We start from the raw sequence: 15892 nt of genomic DNA on the forward strand, positions 1-15892 counted from the left end.
CTGTCTGAAACATTGCTAGATTCAAGAGTCCCTTCTAGAATGGTTGCCAGACTGGGAAACTCTGAAGAAAGTCTGTAGTTGTTGAATTCATAATTTCTGTAGCCTATCCATGTCTCTTCCTTGCTAGAAGTTATTTTTATATAGTAGAAGCTTTTTTGGTTTTAAGACACTATTTTTTTTATATTTTAATACACCACCATCTTGGCCTGTATTTCCTGAATTGCTGCCTCTCTTCCATGTGTATTGAAATGCTTGGAATGCCACCCACAGCTCAGACAGATCACTCCTACAGATGTATCCAGGGTAACCATCATAGAGACACCCGCATAAAATTTGTGTCAATAACTGGAAATGCTGCATCAGTAACACACTTACATATTGTTATGTATTCGAAGAGGAATAGGGCGTCTATAATCAGACTGCACAAGTGGCACATTCAGAAATCACCTGTAGGTTCTGCACTCTAGGTGTGTCATAGAATCATAAAGTCATTTAGGTTGGAAAAGATCATGCTTATGCTGTTTGTCCTCTTCAGCTATATTTATTTGATATTTCTGCAATATCTACAGAAATTCCAATTTGCAGTTCATTACAATTGCTGAATATTTTTTACATTAAGCTTTTTATTATTAGGTTAATTTACATTACTTTAGGCTTTTCTCAAAATCAGGGCTGGTTTTTGCTATGCAAAGGTATTATATTGAATAGATGAAGAAAAGGGAAACTGTATGCCTGTACCTGTAGGTAATATAAATGAGTGATCAAAGGTAGGAAGATCAACAGAATGAAATCAAGGCAGAGAAGAGCTGTATTTGCCCAAACTCAAACACCAGAAGCCTGGAGTACAGTTGAGAATTTAATGCAGATGACCCAAGTCCCAGTCTGGTGTCTTCGTGACAAGATCATCTTTCAGCAAAATAATTTTTTTACTGTTTAACAAGCATTTGAGCATGCCTTTTGTACAGGAAGATTTTACACGGCTTTTTTATGAAATACAGTAATCTTAATTATTTTTCATGTAGTGATCTATTATCTTTCCATTACTTTAGGGAGGAGATCTATTTGATGCTATCACTTCTTCTACAAAATACACAGAGCGAGATGGGAGTGCAATGGTTTACAATCTAGCCAGTGCACTGAAATACCTTCATGGTCTCAACATTGTGCACAGAGACATCAAGCCAGAAAATCTCCTGGTATGTTCCATTTATTTTCTAATATTTTCTCTTACTTTGTTCTCATTAATGCAACTGCTTGTATATAAATGTCAAGGAGCTGAGCAGAGAACAGCAGGAATATTAATTTAGAGTAAGTATGTATGAAATAAATCTTCTGCCATGAGATAGCAATCAGAATAACCCAAGTGAGCTGTGCTCAAACCTGTCCTTAGACCTATCTTTATTTACATTTTGATTGGCTGCCATTTGGATAAGCAGGAGTATTGTCTCACAAAACAACGAATTTTAAAGCTATGTCAATGAATTATTTATTATAGTTTGCAAGTGGGAGAAAAGGTGGGCTGAGTGCCATTTCTTTGAATGATCATATGGTTATCAAGCAATTTTTTTTTCTTTTTCTTTCACTGTCATAGTAGGAGCATCTTTCTGGTGATTTACCACTATTCTAGCCATGAATTAACTCTGTACATACATTTATTTTGTCCTAGGGGACTGACTACTTTTGTTTTCAGCAGAGACATAAAATAACTGTGTTGACAAGAATTACCATGAAGTCTGCTTTGGGAACTGCTTAGACTACAGTTCACAGAATGGGAACAGCGTGCTATCTTGCTTATACACAGAGGTTATACTTACATATTACATATTGGGTATTAGATATTACGTGTTGTGCACTGAACAAACAGGGCCATAATGTCCCCTGCCTGAGCTACTGTAGTCAGGAATGCCAGTAGCTTTCATCCACACTTGGTAGGCATTTCTCAATCCTGTTTAATGAGCTTGCATCTAGAGTAGGAGTCATGGCTTATCCCAGGCTGGATTTTGAACTATTACAAGGATAGGGCTATAAGCTGAAAATATTTTCCAATTAATAGTCAATTCTTTCCCAACTAAATTCTACTGACTGTGTTCAGCAATTTAAATAAGCCCTCAAATAAATCAGATTGTTTAGCAAAAGGAAGCAGGGCGGGGGGCTTCTCCTGGAAAATGTGGTCACATCAACATGGCACTTAAGAGAAAGAAAGTGAAGGTGGAAGTCTTACTACTAGTAGGTGCATCTTCAAACACAGTCCAAAGAAATTTTAAGCTCTCGTTAGTGATTGAATCAATTATAAATAGGCACAAATGTCCTTTCTGCCTAGAAAGCCTAAAGAAATGCAAATCTTATTCACTGTGATTGACAGTGGCAGAATGTTAAGATAACGTACTGGTATTGAATGCAAGTAATTCCTGTCAGTTGCTACCTATAATTGCAAGTAGTTAGTTCTTTTGCATAGGGTCATCCAGCTGTCTGAATTACATTGTCTTCACTAGCCATGCCTTTAAACATAAAAACACTAAGAGTAATAGCAGATATGAAGGTGTTATATCAAGGAGAACAAGTGTTTCCATTAATGATATGAATTACACATGGGAATGAAGGAAGGTATTGCTGCCTTGGCAGTATTCAGTTGTTTGAGGAAACCAAATAAATTCAGCCATTCTGGAGATTCTGGAGTCCTACATTATAGAAACTAGATCCCATTGAAATCATGTTGACATAAACATTTTACTTTAAGAACAAAACAGATTAATTTATTAGGGATGTTTCCTTTGGTGTTGGTCTGGTTTGATTTACTCTTGCTATCACTGTCATATAACACTTTTGTTTCTGTTAAAAATTTAGCTTCTTTCATCAACAAAATGACTCAGAACAAGATGTGCTAGATTCTTTATGGGGCTTTTGGTAAGATCCACTTGGATCTGCACAGAAACCTAAACATTTCTCAGTCAGATTTCTCACTCTTGTACTGAACTTGCCTAGACTAAGCTTAGGGAAGACATTTGCCTATGAAATATCCAATACGCTAACTGACTAAATTTATGCTAAGTTAGTGAGAGATGTTAAACAAATCTGTAGCTGCCAATCCCATTTTAAACTCATCAAATGGAAGCATAGTATTATATGTTTCTTAATATATTTAAAACTTCTCAGCATTCTAGGATTGGGTTTTCTTTTCCCCCTTTAGCTGCTTGAGGGTATATCATGGTCTGACCTACATAGCTACCAGACAGCTCGGTTGAACACTAGCTCCAGCCACACTGTGGCAACCAATGGTCATACCATTTTTCTCTTCTTTCCCTACAGGGCTGTGGAAGTTACCTCTTTTTCCCATCTCCTTGGTGCGATGATTATTATTTTCCAAACAAATTAAAGCATCTAAAAAATGCAGATCTTCTCCTCCTCATTCTGTTTTTATTTTGCGATTCTAGGTATGTGAATATCCAGATGGAACCAAGTCTTTGAAGTTAGGAGACTTTGGACTGGCAACTGTGGTTGAAGGACCTTTATATACCGTCTGTGGTACACCCACATATGTGGCTCCAGAAATCATTGCAGAGACAGGGTGAGGATGACTAAGACATAGGTCTTGTAACCAGTTATTTTTGGCAGGTAGCTCCTAACTGTTGTAAGAACTATAATGCTCTAATAGGATGGTCCTCCATATTTTTGTAACCAAGCCATCTATGAGAAAACAGACATCATTCAGTTCCTTGAAGAGGCCAGCTTCCTTGCTCACCCTGCTCCCAGAATTCACCTTTGTCTCGTTACCATCTCCCTAGGATCAGCGCTGGCACAGTAGAGTTTCTTGGTTTGTGTTCCCTGCCTCACCTCACGATTCAGAGCCCATTATACCAGCTGTGGCAGCTGCCTGGGGCAGAACAGACAAGCAAAACACAGTGGTCATGTTTGTTAGAAACGGAATAATTTATATTGGAAGAGACTCTAGAGGTCACCTAGTCTAAACCTGTTCTCAGAGCAGGTCTAATCAGATCACGTTGATTCAAGTGATCCTGTTTGGGTGACACCTGCTATTTGATAACTGTTGGTTTAATTAAACAACCCCGTTTTCCTGAATTTAACACAGGGTTGTATAAATACAAAATAATTTGGTAAAATGGTAGAATTTCACAAGTCGTCTTTCCTTTTTAGACCTATTAGACATCCATTCCATGCTAGCTGACTCTTGACATAGCTGTGACCATTCCAAATTTGGTCTTCATGATGGAGGGAGGTTTGTTGTATTGTTTCAAGCATTGTTCAGTGCATTTGTCATATGGACAAATATTTCACAGCTGCAGTGAGCTCAAACATCAAAGAGCACTTCATCTGCATGTTTTAGGTCTTGACAGACTGAATCTACTGGATAGAAAAGAATAGGAAAGGCCTCTTTTTGACCTCTAGTGTTTTAATTTCTGTGCTTTAAAAGAAAAGTGCAGTTCTTTTTCCCTCTGTTACTCACTCAAGAGACTGGAGAATTGGTATCTTTCTTGTTGCTTAGCAACATATGATAACCTTAGAGATAGTTACTCCAATATGAGAACTGAGAAAGCACATCCTTGTCTTTTATCATTAGTGATTCTGGATTGGGAAACCTTGATGCTGAATTGAATCTGGGTATATTCAGAAGACCCTGGAGAGCCTTGAGGCTTATGCAGGGGTGGGGGGGGGAATCAATGAAAAATGATGTTATCATGGTTTCCAAAAGACTGTGAAGGATGCTAAGTAAAATGATGCTTAGGTATAAAATACATTTCCACATCATCAGCAAGTAACTTAGAACATATATATATATATATTCAATATATATACATGTAACAATATATATTCATGTAAATGTAATCATTTGATTGGAATGACTTTTTTTTAATCCAGCACAAATAACACAGTCTTGTTTTCTCAGATATGGCTTAAAGGTGGATATCTGGGCTGCAGGTGTGATCACATACATACTGTTATGTGGATTTCCACCATTTCGCAGGTGAGTATTCCTGTATGTCAAAGGGAAAAATAGTAAAGAACCAAGTTCTTTCTAAGCGAGTCTTACCTATCTCCCTGAAGAAGGCATCTTGGGGAAAAAAAATTGATCAGATAGATTGACACATTTTCTTTACCCTTTTGTTCTTTTTTAAAATTGTTTTCACATGTTCCTCTTGTCGGTTTTGGGATCAATTTTACTTATTTTTCTAAGGGAGCGACTGGTTTACTGCTGTGTGGAGGGATATGGTGGTGTGAGGGCATAGTTTCTTTTCCTTTTGTCTGCAATGTGTATAGCAGTTCAATGAACGTGTATACTTTGCCCTCTAGTGTTTCTGTTTGGACACAGCAGCTTACTGGTTTGTAGTGTTGAGGGTGAAGGTTAATGGCAAAACTGAGGTGAAGGGAAGAATTTGCTTATGTTGCATTTTTAGCCTTGTTAATCTTTTTGATAAGTGTCATATGAGCGATGGAGTTTGCAAACATGATTCTTGCTACTCAGTGTCACAGTATGTGTGAGTTCTACTAAAAATCGAATGGATATTCTTTGTGCCTCAGCAATTTTTTTGCCAGGGAATGAGAGGGAATTGGCACATTTTAATAGGGAATTCTCCTCTTAACTTATAAGTTATTTGTGCACAGTCTGTTTGTCCATTTTTACAGCAAAATACTTAGTTTGTAACTAAAAATCACCAGACTGAATATTTTGCAAAGAATACAATATAAACAATTGTCAATGGAAAAAATTATCATTTAGTTTAGGTATTTGTTTTTTGCACGTGGTTAGTTCATGTTTAAAACTGAAAACATGTTTTGAAAGATATATTCTACAAAAAAATAGCAATTGCTTCAAATAGAGTTTGGGGGCTGGGCATGGAGAATATCCATACCATGCTATTAGAATCAGGTCTTAACCAAGGTTAATAAATACTTATTGCAAAACCAAGCCAAGAGGTAAATTGTTCATTACAGAAATAGGTTGGGTGGATGTTCAAAGTGGCTAGGGGTAACTAAGAGAAGTTAAAAACCAAAAAACCCACTGCCGTTGGTCCCTGAATATTCACGATACCATGGGTTTGATACAAAAGTAGTTATTCTTTCAATATCAGTAGCCTGATATTGAATACAATATTCAGTAAACTAAATGTATCGTGTTTTCCATATTTCCTCTTTGGATTTTGAAAATTCTCCTGTTGTGATGATAGTTTAACAGAAAAGGCTCATTTCTCTACACTTCTTCCTCCTATCATATGCTTTCTGTAGCAAGTCCTTTAGAACTAGGCTGCAAGTGACTTATTTTTTAACTACCTTTCCTGTTCCTGTATGTTAGATATGCAGTCCCTTTTCCAGTGGAATTCCTTTCACCTCAATATATTAGTTTTTCTGTTCTCATCACTCCTGACAGCGTAACTATGGCAAACACCTCAGAAGTGCTGCCACTGTATGAACTTGCAAATTATGCATTTATAGTAGTTGATATAACATAATTTCTGTTCCATCCCCAAATCAAGTTAAAAATTCACATGACAAATTGACTTCTTTCTCATTATCTTTTTCATTACTGCTGTTCTACAGTGAAAACAACCTTCAGGAAGACCTCTTTGATCAGATACTTGTTGGGAAGCTGGAATTTCCTTCTCCCTACTGGGATAACATCACTGATTCAGCAAAGGTACTGATATGTTTTCCAACCTGAAACAGTGTTTCTGACAAGCCACTGAAAAGACTGTGCTCTGTTGGAAAGGCAGAATAGAACATTCAGAACAGGCTCTTACCCACTTCTAGCTGCTGTGCCTTTTTAGTTAGCTGGCTTAACAGTGCCTGATGAAAGCTCAGGTTTTGCAGGCCAGCCATCATGTTATTGTCTGAGTAAGTAAGTGTGGCAGAATGCCAATTGCATTCAGTGAACATCACATGCTATTCAGTTTACTTAATGATGGACTATTATAGCAGGTTCAGTGCTTCAGCTGTAAAATAAGTGTCTCTGAATTTTTCCCTCCTATCTCTTCTAAAAAAGAAAAATTATTGTTTTGTGGACTGAATGCAATTGACATAATTTGTTCCTATTTTACTTGAGCCAGTTATTAGAACTTCTTTTCAAAAGATGCAGCCAGCTTGATTTGCCATTGCTAATAGTTCTTATGTTATCATTGCCATTTGTGTTTAAAATGATTGTCTGCAGGATAAAGGTTCCACCTTTTAAGCGCCACTTCTCAAGCTAATTCAGTAACGTACTCTGAATGATATCTGAGGACTCTAATTAGCAAGTGGAGATAGATTATTTGTTATCCAGCCAATGAGAAGTTGCATTTTTTTCTGCATTTCCCAATGGCTGTTTATCCATTTGCCAACATTTCCCAAGCCCCAATCATCTCATGCTCTTCCAGACATGCATTCTGAACAAACAAGGCCGTTGATCTTGGTACTAAAGGTGACTTTTCACTTCAGACTTACACAGACTAAATAACTTGGCTGGTTGGGAAACCTCTCACTTAGGTATGTTACTATCTGCCTGAAGAAGCCATTTCCCAAAACTGAAGTGATGAACAATCTTCTTGAAATACTCTTCATAAGAATATGAAGACTGACAATTTGGAGGCTATGAAAGTTTTTCGAGGAAGGATTTGGCTCCAAGTACATGAAGTTGTTCATTTGGGAGGGGGACATATTTGTCTTAATAGGCTCGTAGAACCAGGAATTACACCAGTAAACTAGTTGTTAGTTGCGTAAGAAAAAACTTGAATGAATAAACAACTGATGAAAGTTGGTTTGGGTTTTTGGTTTGGTTTTTTTGTTGTTTTTTTTTTTAATTATTTTACTGACTGCTTTGTATCAATGACCTCTTCAGCTTTGTCATATCTGTAGGCACCGTTAATGGAAGGCCCACGGAAGTGTTTGATAAAGCTAAAGACATCTGCTCTAGTGCCTCTAAAATACGATGAAAGCCACAATACCAAATCTTTTGAGATTAAACGTATAATTAGTAGAATTAAGCATTTTTCTCTATCTATTCACCTGCTTTTTCCTATACCAGGTGATCCTTAGCTGATGAAATGAGTTAAATGTCTTTTATTCTTCTGGAGCAACACAGAACAGAACATAGTTTTCAAATAATTTCAGCAGTTTCTTGAATTTCAGATGCAGTTTCTTGCCTCTGATTTGTGCTCTTTATGTACTGTTACTATGTGCATGTACTTTGCCCATAGTGGATCTCATCTGTCCCAGGTTTGTTTTCATTTTGGTCACCTGCATGAATATATAGAGAACAAACTGGAACATTATAGCTGATTTTTTTTTTAACATTTCCTTTTCATCTGGTTTCAAAAGACTCAGTGAAACATGAATACAGTAAGGAAGTTGATATGAAATATGCTGTCCAACATACTCTTAAACCTAAAGGGCAAAGTTTTTATTCCGCTAAAGACACTGGTTCTGGCATCAGTGTAAGCTGTTTTTTCTTTCACCCAGGTAGCAAGAAAATTCCACTGAGAAGAACTTGGTGCAACAGTGTTTTCCATTGTAATATCCTTCCCCACCCTCCTTAAACTCTTCTTTTTTTTTTCCCCCTTTTTTTTTTTAATAAAGGAGTTAATTAGCCTGATGTTACATGTGAATGCAGAAGCCCGATATACAGCAGCACAGATCCTAAGCCATCCCTGGGTGTCAGTGAGTAAATTACATTTTACTTGTCTCTAATTCAATCTTAAATCTGTAAATCTAACCACTAAACTGTAGTTTTCAGAAGCAGCAATACACTTCTACTATGCCTATTTATGTTTATTGAACCACTAGTCCCATTTCCACATAAAAGAGAACAGCAAGAGTCTGAAGGTAGCTTCAGCTCTAACAGCACTGTTAGCTTCTGTGCTCTGAAAGAATAGTGAGGGTATCACTTGCTGACTGCAATTAGAAGGTGCTGGGGGTTGCTACAACCCTGCTTAAACATAACACAACAGGCAGATGTGTGACTTGGTCATCTTTTTTGTTATTTCACTTCCAACCTAGAAAACAGTCATCTCAAAAATGTGTATGTGGAAGCACTGTTGTGCATGTTGGCATCTTACTTGCTGCAATGCTACTTAAAGTATGATGTCATGTTTCTTGAAGCACTTCAAGCTTCCTAAGACAAATAAAATTAGCAAATAAAATATCTAATTTAACATAGGCACTAAGCTGATGGCTGCCAGGTCCTTCATCTTTTTGGGCAGCAGCAGTGGGGAACACCAAAGTGCATTTCTTATTGATTTAAAATCAGTTCATTATTAATAAATACTAGATTTACATGTACATAGTCAATGTTTATTTCCACACACATTTTAAAAGAGGGACTGAATATGATCTGTGGATTTCCCTCAAACAAGAGAAGACAGCTATAACGAGTGTTTCTATGCATAACAGCTCCTCTCAAATGTATTTATGGTACTGTATAATGTTGCCACACTTAGGATGTGATGAACCATTTAAAATGCTGATTTAAAAGAAAGCCAAATGACAGATATGCTTTTTATTTTTAACATGCTTGAATCAAACTTGCAGCTTATAACTGTGGGACAAATCAATGGACTGAAAGTATACAGTGCCACATGGCATTTTAAGAAATAGAAGTTCATACATAAAACAGTGGTTGCTACGTTCCTTTCCTCTGTAATTTGTCTTAACCCATTTGAACTGCATCTTATGTAGCAGAGTGCATTCACTTTTGGGCTGCCTGTCTGAACGCTTACTTCACATTAAAAAGCAGGAAGTATCTGAGGATAATAGAAAAAAATCTGGTTTACTCAGTTACATTCAAACATACTTTTGTTTTTTTCCTAACTTGAATATTGTGTTATTCTTATACAGGATGATGCTTCCCAGGAGAATAATATGCAAGCTGAAGTAACAGGTAAACTGAAGCAGCACTTTAATAACACCCTACCTAAGCAAAATAACACATCTGCTGGGGTTTCTGTCATCATGGTAAGAAAAATGAACATTTTTATACATTGATATCATACTTTGCATATTTTCCTAACAGTGCTCTATGGGCATGTGTGGTGCAAGAATAGCAAAAGCAAAGCTAGAATAGTCTCTAATTCTAGTCTTTATTTATGTATAGTGTGGAGTGTCTTATCATCGCTTGAGAGCAACCAAGTCTATCACAGTGTGCTAGCTAAGCTATAAAAACAAGCTTTCAAACAGAAACATGTAAACACTAAGTAGTTTGATGTTGAAATGAAGCTTATTAACGATTTGAAATCTTTCATTATAAAAACTGTAATTTTTTATCATACTGACCACCTAGTTAATTAAGTAGTCTCTTCCCCTGTGCCCGACCGAGTATTTACTTGGTCTTGAGCATACTGTTGTTCAACACAATGCTTGCTGGGAAACCAGACTCCATTTCAGAAACTTTCTTCATACTATTGAATGTTTACCACATTAATTTTGTCCCAATCTAACCCCTTCTTTGTTTTTTCTGTTCCCTAATGGGGAACTTTCTCCAAAGCATACAAAGAAACCCTGTGACCTATAGTTGAACTTACATAAATAGTAATTCCAGAAGGCAGATGTGTGAATCATGGTAGAAGAAATGGAGTTTACTGCTACCAGCACTCAGAACTGCACTTGTAATTGACCAGTCACATTTGCAGAGAAGATGCAACTGCTATAGAGATTGAACTGCTATTCTGTTCTTATTGTGGTCCATTCTTGTCTAATGCAAGGATGGACACTGCGCACAAAGAGTATCTTCAGTTACTAAAAGAAAAATATGAAAGTAACATAACAGTGATTTCCACCCCCGCCCCTCCCCATTAGTATTAATTACTCTCAAAGTCCACCCCACTTCTATTAACAAAGAATTGTTTTAATCATCTGAAAGTAGGTAAATTTAAATAATGTTTCTGCATACATACATGCTTTTGCAAATACATTTATGTAGAATTAAATAGGCCAAAGATTTAAATGTAGGAAAAGTGGTAACATAAAAATAAAAATGAGAGAAGTCAGAAAATGGATTTCAGGTTCATGCTGTTGTCTACATTTCATTTGACAGTTTGACTTGACAGTTTGAGAGGGACTTCAGAGCTTCATTCTTTATACTGTTGAGACTATGGATAAGCCTGAAGCTGAAAACTGGTATAAAATGCACTATATGTAATAAGAGCAATCTTAATTTTAATTCTAACTCTCAGCCCCTCTCCAACTTGCATGCCACTTAAGCCTGTCTCAGATCTCTGACACAGCGTAGCTTCTGGCTTCTTATTGGTGTGGGGTTTTTTTCTGATTCTGTTAGCTACTGACATTCCTTCAGCCAGGAAAGTGCACCTTGTTAAAACTTTTCATTTTCCCTTTTCCTGCCTTATTTTCTTCTAACAGGTATGGAAGGATGTAAATGCATAATTATTTCTGAAAGCAGCTCCCAGTTATTGCTGAAGGGAAAAGTAATTTCTTGTTCAAAACACTGTAATCTAATGAGGGTTAAGCCCCCAATTTGTTATTCTTGCCCTGGTTTATCTAGAGCATTGAAATTTAGTTATCTTCATGTTGAGTTCTTCACTTGTACTGGCACTCATTGCTTAAAAACATTCAGATTCAGACAAGCACAGTATTGTAATTCTCATGTATTGCAGTGCATTGCTATATCAGTCCATCTGCATATTTAATGGAATCCCTTTTAGCATCACTTCATTCAAATATTGTCATCTGGCCAATGCAGATAATACCATCATGTGGCAGATAAGTAAAACTGCACATACCTACTTCAGTGTTCTTGCACAGGAGACTCTTTCTGCCCCTAAAAGCATGTTGCTATTAATTCATTACCATTTTTTTTGGTCAATTTTAAACTGTTCTGTAAATCTAAATTTGTTGCAATTGTGTTAGTTCTGCTTAAAGTAAGTCTAGTTTCTGTCCCTTGCTTCCCTCCTTCTTCCTCCTTTCCCAATGCCTGCATTGCTTTCCTCTGAGTAGGTCCAAGGCAATGGTACGTACTAACTGCGATGCTTTGTTCTGCTGCACAAAAAATACATGTTCTCCATTTTTAACAAGAAGAAAGGAGAAATAACTCAGCCAGTCTGAAGTGGAAAGAGCGAGCTTTACAGCCACACAAAAACAGTAAAGGAAAATCTTTTAAACACTTACAAAAAAGTTTTCTATATTAAGTGATGTATATTTGAAATATCCTAAGGAAACACTGATATAACTAGCTATTTTTTACTTCCTCAGACATATTCCCCTGGGAGTAATTTTGTGCATGTCTGTATCTTACAGTATCCAAAAGCAATTAGAAATAGATGGAAATCTATGAAGACAGAACCAAAAAAACCAAAACCACTGAAATAAACATTGTTTCCATTTAAAATAAAAATTTTAATTATCACTTCAGCCTTTATGGTATCACAGGGCTAGTCAGAAGACAATCAGTCCTACATTAATAAAAAACATTCTTACTTAGCAACAGTAAAATTAAGCCTCCTCTTCAATCTTTAAAAAAAAAAAATCCTAAATTGCATTACATAGGTATGTATTGCTATGTGCAAGGTGTGACAAATATCAAAGGCTGCTGTGAAGACAGGACAGGAGAAATCACCGTCAGCATGAACTGAAAGCATTTCCTTTCCCTTTTAAATAACTTATCCTGCCACTGGAATAGCAGATACCTGTTTATTCACAACTCTTTTTCCAGCAAGCAAGAGGAAATGTAATCCTGCCAGCATAGCAGCTACTTTGATAATGAGAAAACTCCTGCACGTCATAGCTAATCTCAAAAGCCTAGATACAGTTCAGTTAGGCATTTCCCTGCATGCCCCATTTGCAGAGTTGATAGTAGTAGCAGAGAATTCAGTTGTGTACTACTGAATTTTCTCCTTGTACCTGTATGCATGTAGACTAATGTTGTAACTCAATTAAAAAAAAAAACCAAAACCAAAACCAAAACCAAACACATCACCAAAACCCAAAACACCCTAAATTCAAAATACTTAAAACTTTTCTTTTTGGGAACTGGGGGAGGAGGGGTATCATGAGGCTGCTTACTACCTCCCCTGCCCCAGCACACAGCCATATCACTATACAAAACAAAATAGTTTCAGTGGAAGAGTCCGAGTGAGGCTGATTCCAGAACAACCCACCATCTGTATGACAGAACACCATCTTGTTCCAGAACAACCCACCTACAAATTCTAGAAGTCCTCTATTTGAGAAATCGGAGCTACTAGTCCAGCTCTCTTTGCCATGTCAGGTAAAAGAAAAATTTGAATTCAGGTACCCCATAATGAAATAAGTTTTCACTACCAAGCTATATGATCAGTTTGGAAAAAAGAGGATAAAAGTACCTTATTTCTGCTGTCTTTGATGACTTTGGTGCAATAAACCACATCTGAAAAAAAATACATGCTAAATTTAACTTGTATCAGAAAATTATTTCAGTATCTAAACCCACATATTTTAGTGAAGTGTATTAGACAAACTCCACTAAGAATACATAGAAATTTTCACATTAGTAAAGCAAGTCCTCCTGAGCAATCAAAAGAAGAAATTGCTAAAGAAAAGGCAGAGCACCTGACCTTACCTTACAATTAGCACATCCCAGCTCAAAATATGAAATTCCACATAACAGTCTTGTATAATGCTTACACATACATATGCAGGTGGTGCCACAAAGGTGAAACATGGATTTGTGCTCTGCTCTTCAGTTCAAGTGTCACACATTTGTGGATTACTGTAGAAAGCCCAAGATGTACATGACCCGTGTACCTTGCACCACTGTACATAACTGAATAAACTACAAAGAACTTAATTAATCTGTATTACCACTCGTACTTGAAGGTCTTCCATAAAGTAAATAGTTAAGCCAGGAAGTATATGGATTTATAATGATCAGTATCAGCCTTCTAACTGTGAAACAAGACCAATTGCGCTGTCCTTCCAAGTCTTAGAAAGCAATTTTGACATATATTTTTGACACAGGAACTACTAGATTTCTCTCTAGGTCACTTTAGACATTCCACTAGCAATTAAACATTGCACTGTTGTTTAATATAACTTGCAGTATCCTTCAGAGGGTATGAAAGTTGTCAGCTTCAGCAGACACACCACATACTGCAGATAATCCACCTACTACACTACAGAGTTCTCAGTTTTCATTCTAACCTGCTACGTTCTTCTCCAGTAAACTAATTTTTAAGTATAGTATTCAGAAGCGATACATTTTTTGCTACCATGTCAGCTTCGTAAGAGGTCATTTGCCTACTCTCAACAATAAGCAGAAAAGTAAACCCTTTTCTTTAATATAGGAAAAAATCATTAGGTTTTCATCTGTTATCTTCACAAACAGATACATTTCTGTACCATGTGGTTCGTTACAGAAAAACGTATTAATTAAGCTTTCACTAAGCATCACGTGATTCCTTGTGTCTGCAAAAACACAGGTACATAAATTTTGCTAATAGCTAGTATGAAGAGTTCCTGCTGTATCATAACCACTAGTCTTTTTTTTTTTTTTTTCCACATCAGACTTGCAAGACAAAATTTTAAACTCGCAGCATCATGGCAAACATATGTCTGGAAGATGAGTTTTCCTTACATTTTCCAAATTCAACACCACAAAACACTACAATTAATTATACATAAGATTTCTAATTGTATTTCTCCTTTTTTTCTGGCTCTAATGCATGCACTTCATGTCTTGTAGATTGTTTTAACACTTAAGTTAAGACAGGGTTTTGATTTAACTGCTCTTTTCATATTTTGCCTTGGGGTTTTTTTTCTTTGTTTTTAGAACACAGCTCTAGATAAAGAGAGTCAGATTTTCTGCAGCAAGCGCTGTCAGGACTCTGGCAGAGCTGGAATGGAGAAAATTTCTGCAATTACTGCTGCAGCTGATGATCCTCATGTGGCTGGGTCCAAGACCCTCTTCCCTGCTGCTTCTGAGCCACTCAGATCCCCCACACTCCCTGCCTCAGTATCTCCCGAGTTTGCTGGGGATCAGCCTGGTGCATAGGACTGATGAAACCAAACCCAACTGAAGCTCCCTGCACTCTCGCCACAATTTCTCTTCATTTCACATGACAGTTTGTTTTCAGTTTGCGTGCACCCTCTCGTGGCGAGCCCAAGGCAGGCTTTGTCATGGGAGACTGATCTTCTAATAGTGGGTGAGTGAAGATGTGTTTTGAGTGCTCTTTGCCCTTGTCTTGAGAACAGCAGTAGGGGAAAGATTGTGGCAATGTTAGATGATTTTTAAGTTATCTGTGTTAGTTTAACTGCATTTCACACAGCCTTGGGCTCTAAATAGACTAACGTACAGTGTAGCTAACCATATTTTTATATGAGCAGTGAGATGATGAACAGTTACCCGGCCTCACCTTTACAAGCAGGCCCTGTTCTGTTCTTCTGATGAAGATTCTCAGAAAAGTGGGAGAGGAAGACAAGGGAAGAAAACTTATATTTACCTTCTATTCCGATGCCTCTATTTTTAGCCAAGTTTCTACTAAATGTGAAGAGGCAAATTTTCACAAAAAAATTTTTAGTGGACTAACTGTAAAATATTATGAGATAAACATTGGCAATAGAGGGAAGGATGGTTGTTTTTGCATCAAGTTTGTTATCTGACTTGCAGGCTGCAGGGTAGTGTTTAGATAATATGAATTTAAATAAAGTGACTTGGGATGTAAACATGAGCACTGGACATTTATTTGTAATGAAGACTGGAGTCAAGGAAGCCTTTTTGTTCTAGCCATTTTCTAGCCTAACCACAAGTGTCCCATCCACACTTTTCTCCAGGGTCAGACTACCTATTAGATAAAATAAAATTGCTTTGGACCTGTGAACGGAAAGCCTGCTGCATGTTATCTAAGCTAGGATGAATGGAGCAGTTCCTAGTTCTAGGGTGAGCTGATAGAGGAGCTACTATAAATAGCTGCCATCAATAGCT

General features: G+C 37.0%; 1 protein-coding gene across 5 annotated transcripts in view; it reads left to right on the top strand.

The window, feature by feature from the left end:
- Positions 1-15633, top strand: part of DCLK2 (doublecortin like kinase 2) — a 92849-nt gene extending 77216 nt beyond the window's left edge. For 2 of the 5 annotated variants that reach the window (XR_011324224.1, XR_011324228.1), the window contains 8 exons: positions 1050-1196; positions 3432-3565; positions 4904-4981; positions 6553-6649; positions 8563-8643; positions 9820-9936; positions 11015-11097; positions 14741-14910. Coding sequence is in view for 2 of the 5 variants with exons in the window: in XM_069780517.1 (XP_069636618.1) it covers positions 1050-1196; positions 3432-3565; positions 4904-4981; positions 6553-6649; positions 8563-8643; positions 9820-9936; positions 14741-14962 (876 nt within the window). In the remaining 3 variants the exon portion in view is untranslated. Of the gene's footprint in view, positions 1-1049; positions 1197-3431; positions 3566-4903; positions 4982-6552; positions 6650-8562; positions 8644-9819; positions 9937-11014; positions 11098-11591; positions 11945-14740 lie in introns of all 5 variants that reach the window. The other 3 variants (XM_069780517.1, XM_069780523.1, XR_011324223.1) reach the window with 2 other exon arrangements.
- Positions 15634-15892: the final 259 nt, after the last annotated feature.

The sequence above is a fragment of the Haliaeetus albicilla genome, chromosome 1, assembly GCF_947461875.1.
Source record: "Haliaeetus albicilla chromosome 1, bHalAlb1.1, whole genome shotgun sequence".
In the NCBI taxonomy this organism is placed as follows: Eukaryota; Metazoa; Chordata; class Aves; order Accipitriformes; family Accipitridae; genus Haliaeetus; species Haliaeetus albicilla.